Source organism: Kryptolebias marmoratus, linkage group LG6, assembly GCF_001649575.2.
Source record: "Kryptolebias marmoratus isolate JLee-2015 linkage group LG6, ASM164957v2, whole genome shotgun sequence".
Taxonomy (NCBI): domain Eukaryota; kingdom Metazoa; phylum Chordata; class Actinopteri; order Cyprinodontiformes; family Rivulidae; genus Kryptolebias; species Kryptolebias marmoratus.
This window is the reverse complement of record NC_051435.1, coordinates 14,101,697-14,121,577: the sequence shown is the minus strand read 5'-3', so window position 1 is coordinate 14,121,577 and position 19,881 is coordinate 14,101,697. Positions and strand designations below refer to the sequence as shown.

Below are 19,881 nucleotides of genomic sequence, written 5' to 3'. Positions count from 1 at the left end.
ATTAAGAGTCACCTCGTGAGTTCTAGCTTGGTTCTAAGCGTCACAGAACTTCAAAAAGCTGAACATTGTGAACTTGTCTTAATTTTTGTTGCACTTTTTCTGTCAAACTTGTTGCACTCAAGTATTTTTTTAATATATTCTTCGGATGAATACTGAGCATTTTGAGCGGCACGTTTAAAGTTTATGAGAAAAGGTGAACAAGTGGATTAACAGATGCATATCTTTATATAGAAACTGTAGCCCCCAAAACAAAAAGTAAACCTGTGTTTCGGAGTGCTGACCTGTACGACTACAAATATTTTATGACCTTGAGTTTAACAATGCTGCAGTAACACTTTGTACCTCATCAGATGAAATGCTGTTTGAATTGGTGACACATAAATACAGATTTTATTCAATGTCTTGTTTTTTGTTTTTTCCCCCTTGCGTCACATTTCAAGGGGTGGGGTGGTCTGTATGTAAAAACTTGATTAAAAAAAAACAACTTGTCTGAAAGCATTTGAACGCATCAACATGTCTGCGACTATTTCAGGAAGCGTGGCCTCTGAAAATAGTTCTCACCTGATAAAATGGTCAACTTATCAAAGCCGCTGCTCCTTGGTACGACCTGCGCTCCTTCGACACGCAGAGACAAAGACTTGTCCACAGAAAACAATCGAGACCCACATGAACAGAAACAAGCGCACACACACACTCCATGGGACAACATGTATATACCAAAACAATATCTTTTATTTGTAAGTCCATCACCACAGCCCTGGTAGGCTATTCTGCACCAAAGCCAATGGAGAAACACATGACAAGCTTATACAACAGAGAAAAGAGAGGAAGTCAACTGGATGGTAAGCAGTACGTGTTTACATTTCCGTGCGTCTCACTCTGGACATCACACTCGCCCTACTCAGCGTTACCAGATCTACCTAGCTCTAAGTCTATATTACCTGGCAAACCTGCTCTCGCATTCCAGCCACTCCTGTCCCATTCTACGGACCATCGAGGTGGGGCGGCGGAGGGGGGGGGGGATTATTGCTGTGGGAATGATTATTACCCAGAGTCAACAAGAGTCAAAACAAAACTGGAACACAACAGGAACAAGAAGAACACACATAGCACGTCTGGGTATTAGCGATATTATTCACGCTGGCGAAGGTTGAGTCCTAAAAAGTTTTGGAGCACAATGTTTGGAAAGTCATCCACAACTTGAAATGGCCTGGAGACGATCGTGGTGCTGCAAAGCTGCCAGGATCTTCACATTGAATGCATTGCTCTCAATGTTAAAATATAAAAAAAAGAGAAAAAAAGAAGACTCTTTCTGCAGATGGTCCATGTTTGTGCTTTTTTAATAATACTATTATCTTAATGAGGTCATAGTTTGGTTTGTTATACACTGGAGTTACAAAGGAAATTAAAATAGACTAAAATTTGAATAGCCCACCAATGGTAAACCGTACAGTATTTTTAGGGGGCATTCCTCCCCCAATGAAAGCTGGGTAAGAGGAGCTGAGAGGTCACTGATAGAATGCCTATACATACAGACACATACATACCACACAAACATACAATCTGTCAAGCACACAAACACACCCTCACGTATATACTGTACAGAAACAGTCAAAACAATGAAGCGAAAGACAAGATGGGTTTCCACTAAAGTCTTCACAAAGCACAAAATTATTCTTCCTCCTTTCTCTTGTTCCATACCACTTTTGTGACAAATTTGTTGTTTTCTTTTTTTTAATTTGAAAAAAAAAAAAAAGTAGACATATACTGTAGCATTTCCACGCTGACTTTTCGTTACGTTGGTTCCTCTTTGTTGTCAAAGTCATCTTTATAGTCAGATAATCAAAAAAATAAACAAAAAGGAAAAAAAAAAAAAAAACACGAGTCCTGCGAAATTGATGCACAACAATCCCATACATTCTGCAGTTCTTGAGTCGAAATTACAATGTTCGTGTGGCAAAAGTACTCCAGCCTGGGCCTGCCTTTGTCTCCGTTGGAACAGTCTCCACAAGACATTACTAGTGGACAGGCAAGCGCCGTTCTGTTCACTTTCTGGGCACCTCCTTATGTTTTGCCTCATTTACTTGAGTCCATCAGTTTGTTTGTTTTTTTTGAATACTTGCTACACTCCATGAGTTTTATGTCATCCTTGCGTAATGTCCAAGAACATTCTAGTTACAAGGTTTTTTGTTGGATTAGAACATTCCGTGGCCCGGACTGAACCCCATGTCCATGTCACGCGGCCTCATTTGGGCCCCCATCATCATTGTCTGCTGTGGAGGGCCTCCCATGCCCTGCAGTGACATCATCATGTTAGGTGAGCCCCCGGGGCCTGGGTGAGCCATTTGTCTCCCCTGCATCATCCCTCCTGGACCCCCAGGAGACATCATTCGGTGCTGAGGGCCCATCATGCCTTGACCCATGAATCCTGGTGGTCGCATTGAATTGTGACCAGGGTTACCCATTGGCATGTCTTGGGGGCCCATACCTCCACCAGGTCCCCCTGACATCCCCCCCATCCCCTGCATTGGCATCCCCATCCTCGGTGGACCATCGGCTATCATTCCCTGCATGGGAAAGCCAGAGGGGTGGGGTGGTTTTCCCCCAGGGTTGTCTCCTCCACCTCGGGGGAAATACGAAAGAGTCTGGCTGGGTTTCTCTGAAGGGATTATCCTGGACAGGTCGAACTCAGGAATGCCTGAGGCTCCCGGCCGCATCACCTCATGAAGGTCTGCATCAGTGAATCCTCCTTGCATGTTGTTGAACTCTGGCCCACCAGGGGTATTAGGCTTGCACATGCCCCCATCACCCCCTCCCCCGTGAGGGATGTTCCCCATTCGTCCTCCCATAGGTCCCCCCTCACCCTGGAAGCCCATTGGATGGCCAGGAAAACCTTGGGGACCAGGACCGTTGTGAGGTGAAAAGGGGCCTTGCTGGGAAGGAGACTGAGTGAGGGGGTATCCTTGGTTTCGGTGAGGGTAACCCATCCGTCCTTGGGGCATCATTTGAGGATTTGGCATACCGGGGTCTTGAGGATTTGGTTGCATCATCATGCCATGAGGCATCATGCCTGGGCCCATATTAGGGGCATTTGGAGAGGGCATCTGTGGGGGCATGCCATGGGAGAGAGGCTGTGATCCCATTGGATTCATACCCAGAGGGCTGAGTGCAGGCATGGGTCCAGGGTTTCCAGGTCCCATCATGCGTGGATTTCCTTGGTGATTCATTGCCATACCTGTAAACCAAAAAGAAACAACATTCAGTATGAGCACTTTGAGTTTTAATGTTTGTACAGGGATTTTAATCAGAGTTCTTGTCAAAGAAACTCTAAATTAAACAACCAGCAGAAGACATTTCCGACACCTTACCATTATTGTTTACTGAAGGCAGGTTGGGGGAGCGAGCCGGAGGCGAGTCGTCGTCCGAGCTAGCAACAGTCTTTATGGCATCGTGGTAAAGAGGGGTCGAGCTGGGCATCGCAAACTTGGACATCCGGGACATCATGATGGAGAGTGGGTTCTGGGATAATGTTGGTTCTGGGGGGATGGTGTATGGACTGCCAGACGGGACGTTGCCTGGGAGGGACATGGACCCAGAGGGAGCCCCTGATGAGGGAGGTGCTGAAGGAGGACCATTCCCACCTACAGTAAGGTAAAGTGAAAAAAAAAATCATAAATACAGAAACAGAACATAAGAAAAGTTAACATTTTCTGAACTATTTTTAAATAAGAGACTACAGTAACAGGATTTCAGCAGCAGTTTTAACACACCTACCCACTCATTTTGAAAAAGTAAGGGTGTCAAAACGATTGACTGGCACTGCATGTGGAGAATGTAGTGCTGCTAAAAAGTAAGAAAATGTGGCTTCTTTGTTATATAGCCAGAAGAGGGAGCCACTGGACCATAACCAACCCCACCCCAGACTACATACAGATGTGAGTGAAACACCACATCAGTTTTCTTTTTAGGTTTCAAAGAATCTTTCCATTTTTAAATAAAAGTTACTTCCAAGTAAAAATACTTTGTATAGGATTTTAAAAGAATGTGAAATATGTGACTGCAAATGCACCAAAAAAAAAGACCAAACACCAAAAAAAGAAATCCAAACATTGATTTTTCATAAAGACACACAAAAACTTTGAAATGATTACCTTGTAATAGGAAAAGCAGAGCCAGATATGCTAATTTTCACAGAAAAAAAAATAGTGTTATCCATACCTTGCTCCATCCCCATCATGTTTGGTGAAGTGATGCTGAGTGGAGGTTTGCCGCCCTGCGGGGGCACTCCGGGACTCTGCATGGGTGGTTTTGGTGAAGAGGCCCATGATGGAGAGGGGTTTGGAAGAGATGGAGACCTCATATGAACAGGAGAGGCACCTGCTGATCCCATCATGGAGTGGGGAGATTTCATTGGTGCAGAAGTTGGAGGGGCTGGAGGAGCACTGGGACCGGTGGGACCTGTAAGCATGCCTGCCAGCTGGGACGGTGTTTGAGGAGATTTAAGGTTTCCGGAGGGAGAACCCATTATGGGGGACTGCCCCTGCCTCAGAGGAGGTGACTTGAGTGGGTTAACACTGGGAGAGTTCCCCCCTCCTGCCTGAACATTCAGATCTGCTGGCTTGCGGCTCCTCTGACCTTGAGTAGGACCACCACCTGAGGAGAGGTGGTTGATACGACCATTACCTCCTGACGGTGTGGCTCTGTGCTCTTGACCAAATGCTTGGTCTGCGTGTGGACCCCTCATTCCTCCAGGACCCCCAGGGAAGGGCCTCCCAGGTCCCATAGGAAAGTCTGATGGTGTCTGCTCAGGAAAGGGGGGGACCTGCATAGGTCTGCCTTGAGGACCCATGTTTTCCATTGGAGGTCCTCCACTACCTCTCATTCTCATTATTTCATCAGGACTCATATTCATGGGGGGATCTCGTAGTTTGGAAGGGTGCATATGAGGTCCTGGTCCAGGACCAGGCCCCATGCCAAACTCAGGCCCCATTTCTCTGCCCCCCATTCCTTGGAGCCTTGAGGATGGACTCATAGGGCCCTCACCAGGCATTCTTGGAAACATACCCATGCCATTACCGGGTTCCATTCCACCTCTTTGGTGCCCCATCATCCTTTGCACATCCATCATCATCCCTGGAGGAAGGCCCTTCTCCCCACCCATTCCTTGGTGGAACATTGCCTCCTGGACTGCCTGAGGATTGGGGAAACGCTCACCACGGGCCCCTGGACCCGCAAACATTCCCCCAGGCCCTCCAGGGAATCCTCGTGCTTCTCCCATTCGGGGAGGTATGTCATCAGGCCAGCCCATTCCAGGTCTTGGGGGGCCCTCCATCTCAGGATTCATCATACCAGAGAAGCCAGGCATCCTCTGCATATGTGGAGGGATACCCCTGGGGCCTGGGCCCATTCCCATTCGCTCTGGGTAATGCTCTGGTGGACCACCTGGTCCTCCCCACATCTCTCCTGGGCCCATTTGATAGGGAGGTGGAGGTCCTCGCATCATGCCACGTGGACCATGGGGGTGCATCATCATGTCTGGGGCAAGAGGGCGGTGTTGCATTTCTTGTTTTTTTCTCTTCTCCTCATAAAACTCTTGTTGTAACTTAAGCCAAGCCACCTGTTCTGGGGTCATCTGATCTCCTTCTCCACAGCTGCCTGGACCCATGTGTGGACCTAGTTCATCTGGTGGAAATGCAGGCATGTCTCTGGGTCCATGGGGCGGTCCAAAAGGTGGACCTTGTGGACGAGGTCCTCCAGGTCCACCTGCTGGGCCAAGGCTTTGAGACTGTGCCATCATTGCTTGTAGTGGGCCCTGCTCAGGTCTCCGAGGTGCACCATCAGGGCCTCCATCATGGGGTCCACTGTGGGGTTGTGGCGGCCCAGGTGGTGGGGCATCACGATCATCAGGGAAGAGCATCCGCTGAATATCTCGCAAGGTCTGCAGGGAACGCTGACGATGTTCTAATTGTTCTTGTGACAGACCTTCTGTGTTGGCCTCCATGTTCAACAACTCCTGGGCAAGCTGCTGCTGTTGTTGCTGCTGTTGGGGGGTCAGACCAGAGCTACCAGAGCCTCCACCCTGTCCTCCTTCAACTGATGTTGGAGGGTTGAGGCCTGCCTCAGGTTGGTTGACTGAAGCCTGGTCTACTGGGGCTGTAGGGTTACTGGGGCTACTGCCTGGCATATTTTTGGATTCCATGCCTGCTGAGGATGAGCCTTCCTGTGGAATAACACAGGATTGGTTCCCTTGATTTGAAGGCTGGGGTGGTGCTGGCTCTGCCAGTCCAGGTAAGGACGGTTTGGATCCAGGCTGGTGGCTTTGATCTTGGGTGTGGGACGGAGGCTGCTGTGGAGGCTTGGAGTCATTTCGCAGGCCACCAGATGCATTGTTCTTTGATACAGAATAGGCAAGATAAAGATTTGAAGTGATTAAAATCATGTCAGTGATGCTCACGCAAAGATGCTGGTGTTTATAACAATACACGTGCCAATAAACAAGTTTATGTGCATGTTTACCAAGAGGAGGTGAGCTTTATCTTTGTTGTTGGAGATGTTTTTCATGTGGAAGGCAATGATGTTTTCTGTATGGCCAGTGAGAACTTCATTAGCTGCCCTGAGAATGAGAACACACAGATATCAGCCATTTGACACAACAGTGTGTGTGTGTTTGACAGACAGTGAGCTGGATAAATGTATTTCAGGTGGCATCATGAAGGCAACACTAAGTCAACAAACCAAGTACACTGTTGCACACAGGACTTTACCTAATAAAACCAATCTTTAATCTCCAATCAGCAACAAGCTATAGATTCTAAGATTTTCCAAAAAAAATTGAACACATTTCAAATAGAGAGGAATTTAGTTTTAACAGATAGTGTGCAAGGATGAGAAAGTAAAGAAATGTATTGGTGCCATAAACAAAATACTTGCCACAAGCGTCAAAAAACACCAACCATTTAAACAAAAATACACTATACTTGAGGCTATTTGAATGGTTGGCAATTCCATTTGATTTTGAACATCAATTTAAAGATTTTTAAGGTGATGTGTCTCATATTCAACAAAAGTGTTTACGTTTTAACTAATTTGCCAAAACGTTAATTATTAAAACTTGTTCAAAAAAAAGCTATGGATGATTTCTTTTGTTACATTATTAGGAACATGCATGCTGCTCTCTTACTTGTTTGCCATCTCTGTTGTGAAGACATAAACAAGTTTTGAGCCGGGTTTCTGGCCACTAGCAGGTTCTGTTGTGGAGCCTTGGCCTCCCATTGTACTGTGGGAGGGCGTGGAGGAGCGACTGAGTCCGGCATTGGAGGTAGAATGTGTGACAGAGTCCTGGGGCTTCACATCGCTGGAATTACAATCTAAATAAACACAACAGGGAAGGAGTTAGAGGCAACAAAACCTTATAAAAATATAATTTTACTGTCAAGTTAACAGAGTTTGCTTGATTTGAATAGGGAAAAGCAACCATGCATGGATGAACATGTTAACACACTTACTGAAGAAACTTTTGTCATCTTCATCACTTTCACCCCCTGAGCACCAGTCAGCTCCACTGTACGGCTGCCTCCTCTCTGCCACACACATTCTCTTCACCCTGCTACTATCTGTACAGACACACACACACACACACAAACCAAAGGGTTTAGTTTATTGGTGTAAGACAGACTTTAGTGTACACATTTCAAAATATTGTTTCATATTTTTTAAAAGTCTGCTTTTCTGGGTGGATTTTCTCACACAACTCACCTTCCAAAAAGTTGTGATTCTGTGTAAAATAAAAATAGATTGTAGAGTTTTGCAAATCACTAAAATACAATATTTAATTGCATCAAGTGTTGATGCCGCCTTCCCTCATTTTTTAAGATAGACTGAGTCAAAATGAAAAACTGTACCATCTGAGGTGATTTTTACCTTTGTCCTCACTCGTGGGCGTGCCGCTCTCTGGCTGCTCAAACGATTCCACTGAGGTGCTTCTCTCCCGTTTGACTTTCACCTTGGAGCTCGGGCCAGACGTCAGGCCCTGGCCGTTCTTCAGTCCCATTCCCCCTGAAACATTCTGAGCTCCTTTGGCACCCATGTTTTTGGGGTCACAGGGAGAGGGTTGTGATTGGCTGCCTGTGCTCCCTGGTTTGCCCTGATTGGGCATTTTAGAGTCCATCTGGGCGGCAGTAGAGGGGGACATGACAGGAGGTGATCGTACCATGGCCTCCGTCTTGGGTTTAGGGCTGAAATACAAAGGAGACAATTAGTTTGATTTAATCATGTCAACGGATCAAATCAAAGCCTTAAGATCTCTAATGATTTATTTAAACTCATAGAACATTTAGAAAAAGAACATATGAAGCTGCATGCTCAAAGAATTACATTATTTGATCACTTTTTATTTATTTTGTAACTGGGTCTAAACAAGTTAAAAAGAGATCCATACGTCTGGGTTCTGTGAGGTATTACATACCTCCTACAATTACTTCTAAATTTTCATTTTGTTCTCCAAAAAGTAAGCAGGAAGAGGACCAGAAGGAAAATGTGATTATTCTTTCCCTCCCTTTTACAACCAAGAAACAAAATGTTATAATGGCTTGTCATAAAGTTCTGTAAATCCCAGTTTAAGTTGGTGGTATTGGCAATTTAGTGCACACAAATTTGGAACAGATTGCGGACACACAGGCCATCTACATGCAACTACTGCTTACTAGCTATGAGAGCAGTTCAGTTCAGGCAACAGGACACATCCAACTGGCAGAGAATTTCCTCACCACACCCTAATCTCTTTCTCTGTCTCTTCTTTTCCACAAACACATATAGTACACTTGTACAAGTAGTGTGAAGCAAATAACAACATGTCCAAAAAGTAGAGCCACAGCCGAGCACACTGTACGTACGCACACACACACAGTCACACGACTAGCAGAAAGAAAAACAAAGCTAGAATTCTGGCAGTCCTGACAGCCGTGTCCAGAGACTCCAGATCCATGAGTCAGCAGGGAGAACTTCCAAGCCTGGTGTACTCTCTAACCCAAAAACAGCTCTCAATCATAAATTACCAGGTAACCGAGCGAAAGTGAGGATTTCACCAAGCCAGGTGACCTAAAGTTTACCGGGTCTTAGTTTATTCTTCCACACTAACCTATTACAAGCTGGTCCAACATCCTGTAAATATATGTCCACGAATGTATGTGCACGTCCTAATGAGCGTTGTTCCACATAGTCTGGAATACAACATTTTCTTGGGTTTAAGTATCTAAGAAATTAAAAGTTGCAATAACCTTAGAAGCAACAACAGAAAGTGTGGGGTATAACTGAAACTTGAAACATTTTTTTAAATAGAAGTGCGGGGCATAAGTTGACAAGTCTACTTCTTTTCACACATGAACTAAACGTGCTGATATGCATAAGCATTTTAGATTAAAAATACTTTGAGTAAATGGATCAGTTTTGAGCTAAAAGGGCTGTTAAAACAATCTGGATCTCAGTTTCACACCAGTACAGCTAAATCAATCCTTGCTTGTCATTACCAAGACATAAAGGTTAACTGAGCAACAGGTTAAGAGCGTGTTAAGTCCTCTCACCTTTGTGTGTTGGTGGACGGGGAGTTCTTCAGCCTATTGGAGTGCATTGATGGGGCTCCTAGGACAACAGAACAGGGTGGAGTGATGAGCTGGTGAGGGCTGCCTGTGTGCGTGAGGGGGGCTTTCGCACGCACGTTCCTGGAGCTGGCAACAGGATTTCCAATGTTCGACAGGTTCCCCCGACCGTCCTTGGCCTCCTCCCTCTCCTTCTTCCCTCGCTCCTTCTTGCTGAAATGTGTCGCTGCTGTACCTGCCGCCGCTGGCCTCTCCTCCTGCACCTCCAACATTCTCTCTATGTCCTTGTTTGTGTGTGTGGGTGTGTGTATGTGCAAGTGTATGTGTGCGTGTGTGTGCGTGTGTGTGTGTGTGTGTGTGTGTGTGTGTGTGTGTGTGTGTGTGTGTGTGTGTGTGTGTAAGTGAAAGTGTGTAAAAACAAAAACAGTCCAGAAGGCTTTCCTTGTTCTTTGTATATTTATGAAATTCCCCCAAGGGGGCTTTCAACGGCCCTTGGGCACACTGTTGAGAGAGGAAAAGAAAAAGAAAAAGAAAAGTTAAGAGACTAGAAAAGGAGGCCAATTGACTTGAAGTGTGAAAGACTGATACTAAATCATTTTCGTATCACTCCTTTGGTGTAAAACTGAAAGGTGGAAACCTTTTCACACCATTTTGATGACAGTCAGACTTTTTAGGCACTAAAAAGCATTCTCCCAGGTCTTCTTCAAAATCAACTCACATTAATAAAAAAGTAAAAGTGTTAAGGTTTAAATAGTCAGTTAGTTGAACAGACTTGATATAATGTTCTCGCACCACCCTGTATTTCCCGAGACGAGTGCAGAGCAAAAAAGCTCCACAAGGTTTTTGCTGCAACATGATTTCTATTAACAGTATTCATATGTGTTTACTTTGACAAGGGACCCTTTTTAATAACTGTCAGCAGAAAGTGAAACAATTTTATATTTTTAGAAAAAAAAATCCTTGTAAAACAAAAAAATATATATGTGAACTTGCCAACCTCCAACAACCATCGTATAAACCCTTCCAAGAGTCAACAATGGCAAGATAAACTGGTTGTTATCACATTAACTCAATCCAAAGGAGGGTTTATTACAGCAATGCAACAATTTCTAGTCTTATTTGCCTTCTGGAGGAGTAGCCTCAGGCCTGGAGGTTGGTGAGTGTGCTTATTGTTTTGTTTTACTGAGGATTTTTCCTAAAATGCTAAATCAAATTCTGTGCTTTAGCCCTACAGAAGTGTGCTTCATTACAGCACATTCCTGCTGTTTGTGGTGGAAAAACATCTGCAAACTGAAAGGGGAGGCATTCAGCCATTATATATGCAACAGAAGATCTGTATAAGAATGACAAAGCTAGATCTTATGAAGGACTAACTTGTCCGATTAATTTTTTCAGGGAATTAAAATTTGCAGATACCTATAAATAAAATCATCCTTAAATCAATGAGATCGAAGAGAATCAAAACTTTCTGATTATGCCACAAGAATGTGATGTAATGTTTTATACCGGTGAGCTATTTTGGAAGCAATTAATCTTCTAATGCAAAAAATGTCACGGCAAAGATCTAAAAACATAATCAGACTGAATATTTAGCCGCAATGCAGGAAATATTTAAAAAAGCTAAAGCAAAGCTCAACATTGTTAAGCCAAATACAGATAATTTCAAGTCCAACGAGACTCAATAACATGAACATGATGAAAGACAATCCGTGAAGTCTAAAATCATTCAAATGTGAATACCAAAAGGTTTTGCTCTCACAAAGATTAAATAAATGTAAATGATGACCAGTAAGTAAAATGTTTACAACAGAGAACTGAATTTTTGGGAGCTCCTTGCCAAAAAAGATGGCTGATTTTTACCATTATTGTGATTTCATTGACAATATTTTTGACCTACAAAAACAAGAATCAAACAGTACTAAAAGGACCAAGCATCGTGTGGAGTTGAAAAGCCGGCGCTGCGATCCACACCAACCACAGAATGCAGACTGAGGACCACAATCCTGTTCACGAGAGCAGGCCAGTCCGTCGGATTACGCTGTCATCCTGCAAATATTTAGGAGCCCTTCCAAAAACAGTCAACACTGTAACTGGCTCCAGAGTTCCCCTGGAGAGAGGGAAACGGAGTAGAGAGCTGGAGAGGAGGCAGACAGACACACCAACTCCTGCTTGGACAGCAACAAACGCCTCTCACTGGTCTACAGGAGGAGTGATTTACAGCAGTCAGGGCCACGGATCACTACTGCACACAAACAGAAGCTGGCTTCGCTGCAGGAACACAGGAGACTCGTGTTTCCAAATTAAACTGATTAGACTAACCTTTAAAAAGACACTGTGACACAGGACTCGAGGCTCTTCGTAGATGTTTTGGACTTACTGTGAGAAGTTAACAAAATAAGTGTTTGAATAGAACAGTTTGAGTCCAATTATATTCATACAGACTAATACTGACTTCAGCCATGATCTAAAACACATCTGACCACCTCAAGAGTCATGCAAGAGATTTTGGATAAATCCTGATATGAAGGTTTTAGTGACTTCTCCAGTGTTTTTTCTGCTGTTTAAGTTTTAATGGTGTAGAGTTTAGATTAAAATGTGCAAGAGAAACATAGGAGAAAAGCAGCAGATACTCTGGACTTAACTGCACTCTAAAGTGAAGTTGAAGTCAGATGAGAAGCTATTCTGTCCCAAAACATCATCAGTACCAGGATGCAGTTTTGTCACTGGCAGAGGACAAAAAAAAACCTGTGTCTATAAACCTGACTTGTTTCAAGACGCACCTGGAAAACATGTGACTTGTATTACAATCTTCATGTGACATGTGATCTAATTTTCAGCGCAATCTGATACTGATGTCTAGGCTTTCCAACACAAACGAAGCAAAAGAGAGGCTGGTTGTCACAAAAATAAGATGAAGCTCACTGGACAAGCTTCATGAAAAGTACACAAAAAGCCTTCACATCCTTGTAAATGTGAGCTGTAGGTACTGGTCAAAAATAAATATGTACAGCAAGCTGAAAATTTCCTTTGTGTAATATATATATATATATATATATATATATATATATATATATATATATATATATATATATATATATATATATATATATATATATATATATACACATACACACACAAAATGAAGTGAACAGTAATCTGAAAGCTAAATGGGGTAAAGGGGAACTATAAAATCTAAAACTTTCAGAAATAGATTTTAAAAAAGCACATATTTGTGACTTGGCCCCTCAGCAGAACTAAAGGTCTGAATCTAGGCAACCAAACACACACCTCATCACCTAAATATGTGTTCAGCTATATCCAAATTGTGATTCTGATTGTAGATTATGACCCAGCTTCCAAAGAATGTTCGTGTCATCCTTTGGACAAACAGCACATCCCAAAATGTGAGGTTTAGCTTGCACAAAGACGTTATAATTACGTATTACATTAACAAACAGTCTTGTAGGCGCTGCTTCAGATAAAATACAAAGAACTGATTTAATGTCCATGCGCTCTACAAAGAGATTTAATAAAAATCAGTGGAAAAACCAGGGCACCTTTAAGTTTAACACAAGTGTTTTGTTTTTAGTTTTAACTGAGTACACCATAAATCTCCTGATATATCTTTTATGTGAAGTTTAGTAATTGAGAAATTATTAATTACAGGAAGTTGTAACGTTCTATTCTTATTTTAAACTGTTTTTCAAGTTACAGCCTTTTCTATTTCAAAAACAGCGTAGTAATTTCTCTCTTAGAGTTCATCGTTTCAAGGTGCAGAAGCCATGTTAACATGCAGAACAAATATCATGAAATTAACATGATTAAGAGCTGTGCTATGAATACACCGCTGCTTTCTAAACATTTTCTGATTACTGAAACCCGAATAAGGTCAGATTCAGAAAAAATAATAAAAGACCTAAAATATGTGGCGTATTCTGATTGCATTATGTACACGCACCTTAAACTGCAAAGTTTCATACTACTGGAGTTTTCCTGATATATTACAACTAAACCTGCTGCTTTACTGCGCCTGCCCTCCACTCCAGTAAAAATGTAGTATTTTATGGTTTTATTTTCATTTCTTTTATTTCTGATATATATTATAATATACAACTTTAAAAAAAACTACAATTTTGGTCTTATTGTTAAATACCACAATATCAGTTGCGATAAATCCATATAGTCCTCAGATTGATGTTGATATTCTGCACATTAATAGTAAGATAATTTTTAAAATCCATTGTGCATCTCTAATTTTCATTTAGCTGCTGTAACAAAGAAATTGTCCAACTTGAAAGGCTAATTGGCACAGAAATAATGGTTTGATTTGGTTGACGTGACAAAAAACAGATGCAGATCAATCAACCCTTATTTGCTAAAATACAGCTGCAGATCAGTCATGTTATTTGTGCTGCAGCAGAAATAGGAAACAACTTGTGCTCCACATCATCCAGCCATCCTTGCAACTCCCTGCCTTTATATGTAAAGCTCTGTAGCAACACAGACCATCACGCTGCACGCTTTCTTTTGGTTTAGTGCACGAAGTAGAACTGTATCGAGAGAAGTGAGCCGCTTGTATGAAACACGAGGGGGTCAAAGCCTAGGCTGCTTGTGGCAGGATCACAGCTCAAACACTTTGACCAAACATCTTCATGTTAAAATCAATTAAACCTCTATGTATAAATGCCTCCAAAAGACCCCAAAACATAACTTATAAAAGGGAGAGAGTTTTTTGTGGATTCTTCCAGCATTCCCTCTGCCTGGATTTGCTTAACTTTAATAAATGATACTGGTGAAAATGTGTGTGGGAACATTAATATTTATACATTAGCATGACTTAGTGAAATTATTTGCAATGCAAACTATTCAGCACTAAAATTTAAGTCCTGGATGGGCTAAACTTCATCACAAAGACAAAGCAAATTGAAAGAGAGTTGATTTATTATTTACTTAATACAAAACAAAAACAAGTAAGAGACCTGTTTTTTTTTCTCTGGGGTCCTCCTCACACTTTCTGAACACAACCTCTGCGACTGACAGACCTACACCCACAGTTGGTTTGTTTCCGCTGTCTTTTTTCTTTGGCAACAGAAATGGCTAAGTGCTGATCAATGGCATTCTGCACAGTTCTTTCCTTTATCCTCACTCCTGAAAAAAAAAAGAGCAATAATAACCATCACTCAGAGGAACAGAGGAGTTTCCTCTGCATGCATATTTGGTGTTTTGAAAACAGATGTGGTGAAGTTCAATAAAAAAAGGGGGGGCTTAAAGAAAAGAAGTCATTCTTCTTGGAGTCCCCTGAACAAAAATTCTGCATTTTTCTCCCATTCAGTCATATCTGTACATCATGGCATCGTGCAGCCATGACTCAAAGTCGCAAACGTTTAAAAACTTTTAAAGACACAAACACACAATTTACAGTGTTGAGAAGTCACAAATGCTCAGACAGATTTTTCTTTATTCAGTCTGAAAGTTGTAGGAGAGTGATGTCACTTGAAACATGCACTTAGCTTAAAGCTATTTGCACAGCCCGTGTGCCGGTATTGGTCTGGGGATTCACCACACGACAATTTCCAACTAAATCTTTTTTCCTGCTGGTCAAACCGTTGCCTTTCATTCCTTTGCAGATATTGCAAATACGCTCAAATGCACGCAGTCAAGAATCCAACTGTGTAAACACATAAATAGAGTCCACTGAAAGTAATATTTTATTGGAGAAGTCATAATTTAGACTAATCAAGGAGCCAGCCTCCAGCAGACTAACAATGTATGCCCTCGAGGGTTTTCACTGAAGCTTTGATGCCAGTCTGACACAAATGTGTGTGATGCGAGGATGTGCACGCACAAAGACACAGACACCATAAACTGTCAATCACCTGTTCTCTGCGAGAACTCACACTAACACACTAATTGGAGCGCTTGCCGACACGAATGTCAAAGAACACGCTGAAACACATCAGGTGTGCATAACACAAACAAAATCATCATACAAGTAATCAGAAGGGTTTTTTTTTCTGCTGTCCAAATGAAATGCACCCAACTTTTATGACAAACACGAGACGCTCAAGTTCAAGCTATTTAACTGGAAACAAGATAATGAGGTTCTAAAAATGTGATTTTTGCCAATAAATATGGAGTTCCACACAAAAAGCGGGCAGAGAATAATTTGATATGATTACGATTTTTAGGTGGAAGTAACAACGAGCAATGTATGCCATGCTTATGTAACAGTCGCCATATGTTAGCTGCTTTGAGAGACCTTTTTCGAGCTACGTCACAGAGTCGTCTCTGAGGGGAAGTAGAGGACTCAGCGGTATTGTAGTACCCTACAATACAGTCCACTGCCAAGGTGAAGGATCAGCAAGAAGAAAGAAACCCTGACCTTGCCACCAAACTACACCACTGGCTTTAAAACAACAATAAGATGACTTTTTTTTTTTTTAAATGTAGAAATACACACAAGAGCAAACACACAAATCACCTCTTCCCTCATCTCAGCCCTGCTGTAGGCTGAAAAAAGGCCCTGCTGATGTTTGAGCCTTATTTATGCAAATCCCATTTTGCAGTTCAGTCACAATAGAGTGTTGCTCTCTCTTTCTTGCTCTCTTGCTCCTCTACCCGCTCTCCGTCTGCTCGGCCTCCATCTCAAGAACTGCTTTAGCCCATTATTTGTTTAGGGCAATATCAGAAGCATTATTTCCGCCTCTCCTCATAGTTTTCTGCAAGAATACACTAAACGTGCGGCCATCAGCAATGAACCGTGCGCTGCGAAGAAGCAACAGCTAACTCTCAGCAGCAGAGACGCTCTTTCATCACACAAGGCTACAACATTCACACGTCATTAAAATTAAAAGACCATGTCTCCAAAGAGGTTTGCACAAAAAGATTTAATATATTTTGACTCTCACTAGATTACCCGTTAGAAATTATGCCTCGAATTCTGTCATGAGAAGGAATTTAATCTTGTAGAAATCTAGAAACTCTGCATAGAAAACAATGAAAACTGTACATAATATTAATAAATGAACTACTACTACAGTAGTTACACAAAACACTGCAACAACTACTACACTATTAGGCATCAATTACCTTACGCAGTATATATCTTTAAATATCTTTCCTCCATATAAGTAAGTAAGTAAGAAAAACATTCCTGTGTAGACGAGATGCCATAATTTCACCAAAAGTGCTGAAATACCTGCACATCAAAAAACATGAGAGGAACATTCAGAACATATCTAAAGATTCTTCCAAAACAAATGAAGCTCATTTGTCTTTGTTCTCCATTTCCTCTTAACAATTAACCTATTTAGCACACTACAAACATTTAAGGTCAGAACAAAGGCGGATGCAGAAAAACCGGTAAAAATTGGGTTTATTATTGTTGCGGTTTCTAGCACTGGCTCAATACACAAAGCAAAGGTGAGATCAGCAAACATTAGTGATTGGTTCTATCCAAAGAAATATCACCACTATGAGACTGGATTAAAAAAAATAGATATTAAGAATAAAATAAAAAAGGATTACTGGATTTAGGACAGTCAACTTCTTTAGTTACAGCACAATTCCCTGTCTGAGACAATTTGTGCTTGATATAAATAACTAACACCTTAACATTAAGATAGCCGTCTTTCTGCGTGTAAGAACTTTAAAACAGGAACTGAGAACATTAACTTAATTTCAAGAATATGAAATAAGCAAGATTTTCTCAGTTTACTGAGAAATGATCTTTTTGAAGGATCACCTGCACACTCACCTGTTGAGGTGACTCCTATGAAAACACTTTTCCAGTGCGCCACTCCCTGCAAAGCACTCATGAATTGCTCTTGGTACAGACAGAATGCGAGGAATTCAAAGTCCTGCTAAAGATAGCGCTATGACGCCACAGATGTAACATTTGACATAATGCATCTTCTGTGACGGGAACGAGGAAACACACTCGAGTAGTGCTTACAGAACTGACCACGCTTCGGATTTAATTGAAACTAGCCAAACAAATATTCACTATCAACTCATCAACCTTTCCGCATACTCCAACTCAATAATTGCTTTCACAGAACATTTGCGAAGCTCCGTCCTTTTGTCTTTTGTTCTCCTCTGAGCCTTGCCCTCGACTCTGAACACCACTCCTAGTCTCAGCTCTGCGATGGACGGTCTGCTCCGCATTTCCTCACTAATCGTCATCCTCAGTTCATCTTCTCCTCCTGGTCAGCAGACGATGCCCCTGCATCCCCAGAGAGGCGACATGTGTGTCATGTCACATTCTGTCACATCACAGCGTGGTGACAGTAGCTTCACCGTGTCCATCACAACTATGGAGGTGGCAATGTAAACAGGATGGGAAAAGGGTATCCCGCAAATTTACCAGCACAAGAGGGGGAGGGGGGATGGGGGGCATTACACAAGTCGCTCTCTTCACAGTGTGCTGGTGGGTGTCTGTGTCCCAGACGTGGAAACACACGCACACACAGCTGAGTCACTAGTGGCACATCTGCTAGCATAGCCTGGGCACGATGCCATGTGTGGCGGCCAGCTCGAGCAGCAGGACTGGCACTCAGCATTCTGGCCCGCTCTGAACTCCTGTCTAACACACACACACACACTTCACCCCACACTTCCATCTCTGTCCATCTGCCCTCTGTCTCTGCATCTCTGGCTAAGACGAAGGAGTGTCTTCACATACAAGCACTCACTAGTCTAAAAAACACAAAAACCAAGAAATCGGGTAGTTGGTAAAAACATACCTGAGGATTTGTGAGTGTACTAGTAAAATACGCCAATAGTAAGATTATGTCAAAAATGCTTGGTAAAAAATAAAGCTTCATAGTTTTGGACAAAATAAAAATGAAAACCAATGCTATTAAGTATCCAGGTTTTCAATTTTACAATAATCCTGATGTAATTTAATCTATTTTTAAGTTTAAGAAAATACAACACAGCAATGTGTTGAAAAATAGACAAAACATAAACAACAGAGCTTTTGAATAGCTACCTGCATTTCACATCTCTGTGCAGACCAACTTTAGAGTCGTTAATTCAAATAGGCGCTAGGTCTCACCCTGCTCTGCGAGTCTGGCCACTTAAGGCTTTTCCGTGTCCACTTGTGCAAGACTTTGGGACTTTGCCAACGCTCATGCACTTATATTCATATGACTTTGGGGTCAGCTGGACCACAGCTCAGGGTCTAGAGTTTACACTCAGCCTAATAGGTGGCAATAATGTACCGGTTTGTCAATTGTCTATTCAAAAAAAAAAGAAAAAGGAGAAGAAAAACAGTGATTTCTCACCAGCTATTTGTTTCCATTGTGGTCACTGAGTGATAAATTATCCAACTGTGGATAACAGTGAATCCCCTCCCATAGTAGCGCCTCAAAACAAGCGCCCTTATTGTTTTTTGCCTTCTGCTTATAATTTTGACTTGCAGTCTTCCACAATTGTCATGTGTAGCACCACCTTTTAAATGGGACTTTAATCATCACCTATGACGTTGCAGGCGTCGCAAACTCATAGTTACCCGCGACTCCTCACAGACGGACCTGGCGTACCCCCACGGACTGGTACAGATGACAAAATTTACATCACACGAACCAAGCATCAAGCACACCCCAGAGCCAACTGGGAATCATTAATTCACTTGAAGTTTAAAAGCCAAAACAACAAACTAAACACAAAGCTGAAGCTAACTTTAGAAACAAACTCTTAAGCAATTTATGCAGTCTCGAGACATCAGGATCTCTTTTTGATACGTTTGCTGCAAATTACGCTTAGCCACTCACGATTTACATCAGGAACAAGAAGAGCAAATCTTCAGTCATCTAAAACAAATTTAAAAGGCAGTTCACACAAACACTTGTTTGTCTTTATGATGAATCACAGTTAATTACACCAAAGAACATCAAGGTCCTTGTGCAACATCACAATGCATTTCAAATCATGTTTTAAAAACCAGTTCATGTCACCGTCACACTCAAAGTGACAAAATGCAAAAAAATAACACAACATAGTGTCTGCCTTAATCCCTGAAAATTTCAGGAGTTAGATGGTTTTCCCGACTTCTTCAAACTGAAAGCAGGTTGACTGCAGTCTACTTCAGATAAGGCACCAGCATCTTTCACACTGTGGTTCTGCAGTATGGCTACAAAGACTATGCCCGTTTTAAACCACTTTTGATCATTTATGTATTAACCAATCATATCAGCCAAGTCACATAACAATGTGTACTCATACACATAAAATAAACTAGCAGAGTGACAGTAGTGCCATTGGTCAGAATGGAGAAATACACATG

The 19,881-nt window shown here is 42.2% G+C and overlaps 1 protein-coding gene across 3 annotated transcripts in view; it reads right to left on the bottom strand.

Annotated features, from left to right (window-relative positions):
- Positions 1-107: 107 nt before the first annotated feature.
- bcl9 (BCL9 transcription coactivator) overlaps positions 108-19,881 on the bottom strand; it is a 28,614-nt gene continuing 8,840 nt past the window's right edge. For all 3 annotated transcript variants that reach the window (XM_025007296.2, XM_025007297.2, XM_017422660.3), the window contains exons 3-10: positions 9,579-10,094; positions 7,921-8,234; positions 7,506-7,613; positions 7,181-7,367; positions 6,517-6,613; positions 4,219-6,391; positions 3,369-3,641; positions 108-3,235 (exon numbers count right to left, since the gene is read on the bottom strand). In XM_025007296.2, coding sequence (XP_024863064.1) covers positions 2,196-3,235; positions 3,369-3,641; positions 4,219-6,391; positions 6,517-6,613; positions 7,181-7,367; positions 7,506-7,613; positions 7,921-8,234; positions 9,579-9,865 — 4,479 coding nt within the window. In that variant the 5' untranslated portion in view covers positions 9,866-10,094 and the 3' untranslated portion in view covers positions 108-2,195. The remainder of the gene's footprint in view (positions 3,236-3,368; positions 3,642-4,218; positions 6,392-6,516; positions 6,614-7,180; positions 7,368-7,505; positions 7,614-7,920; positions 8,235-9,578; positions 10,095-19,881) is intronic.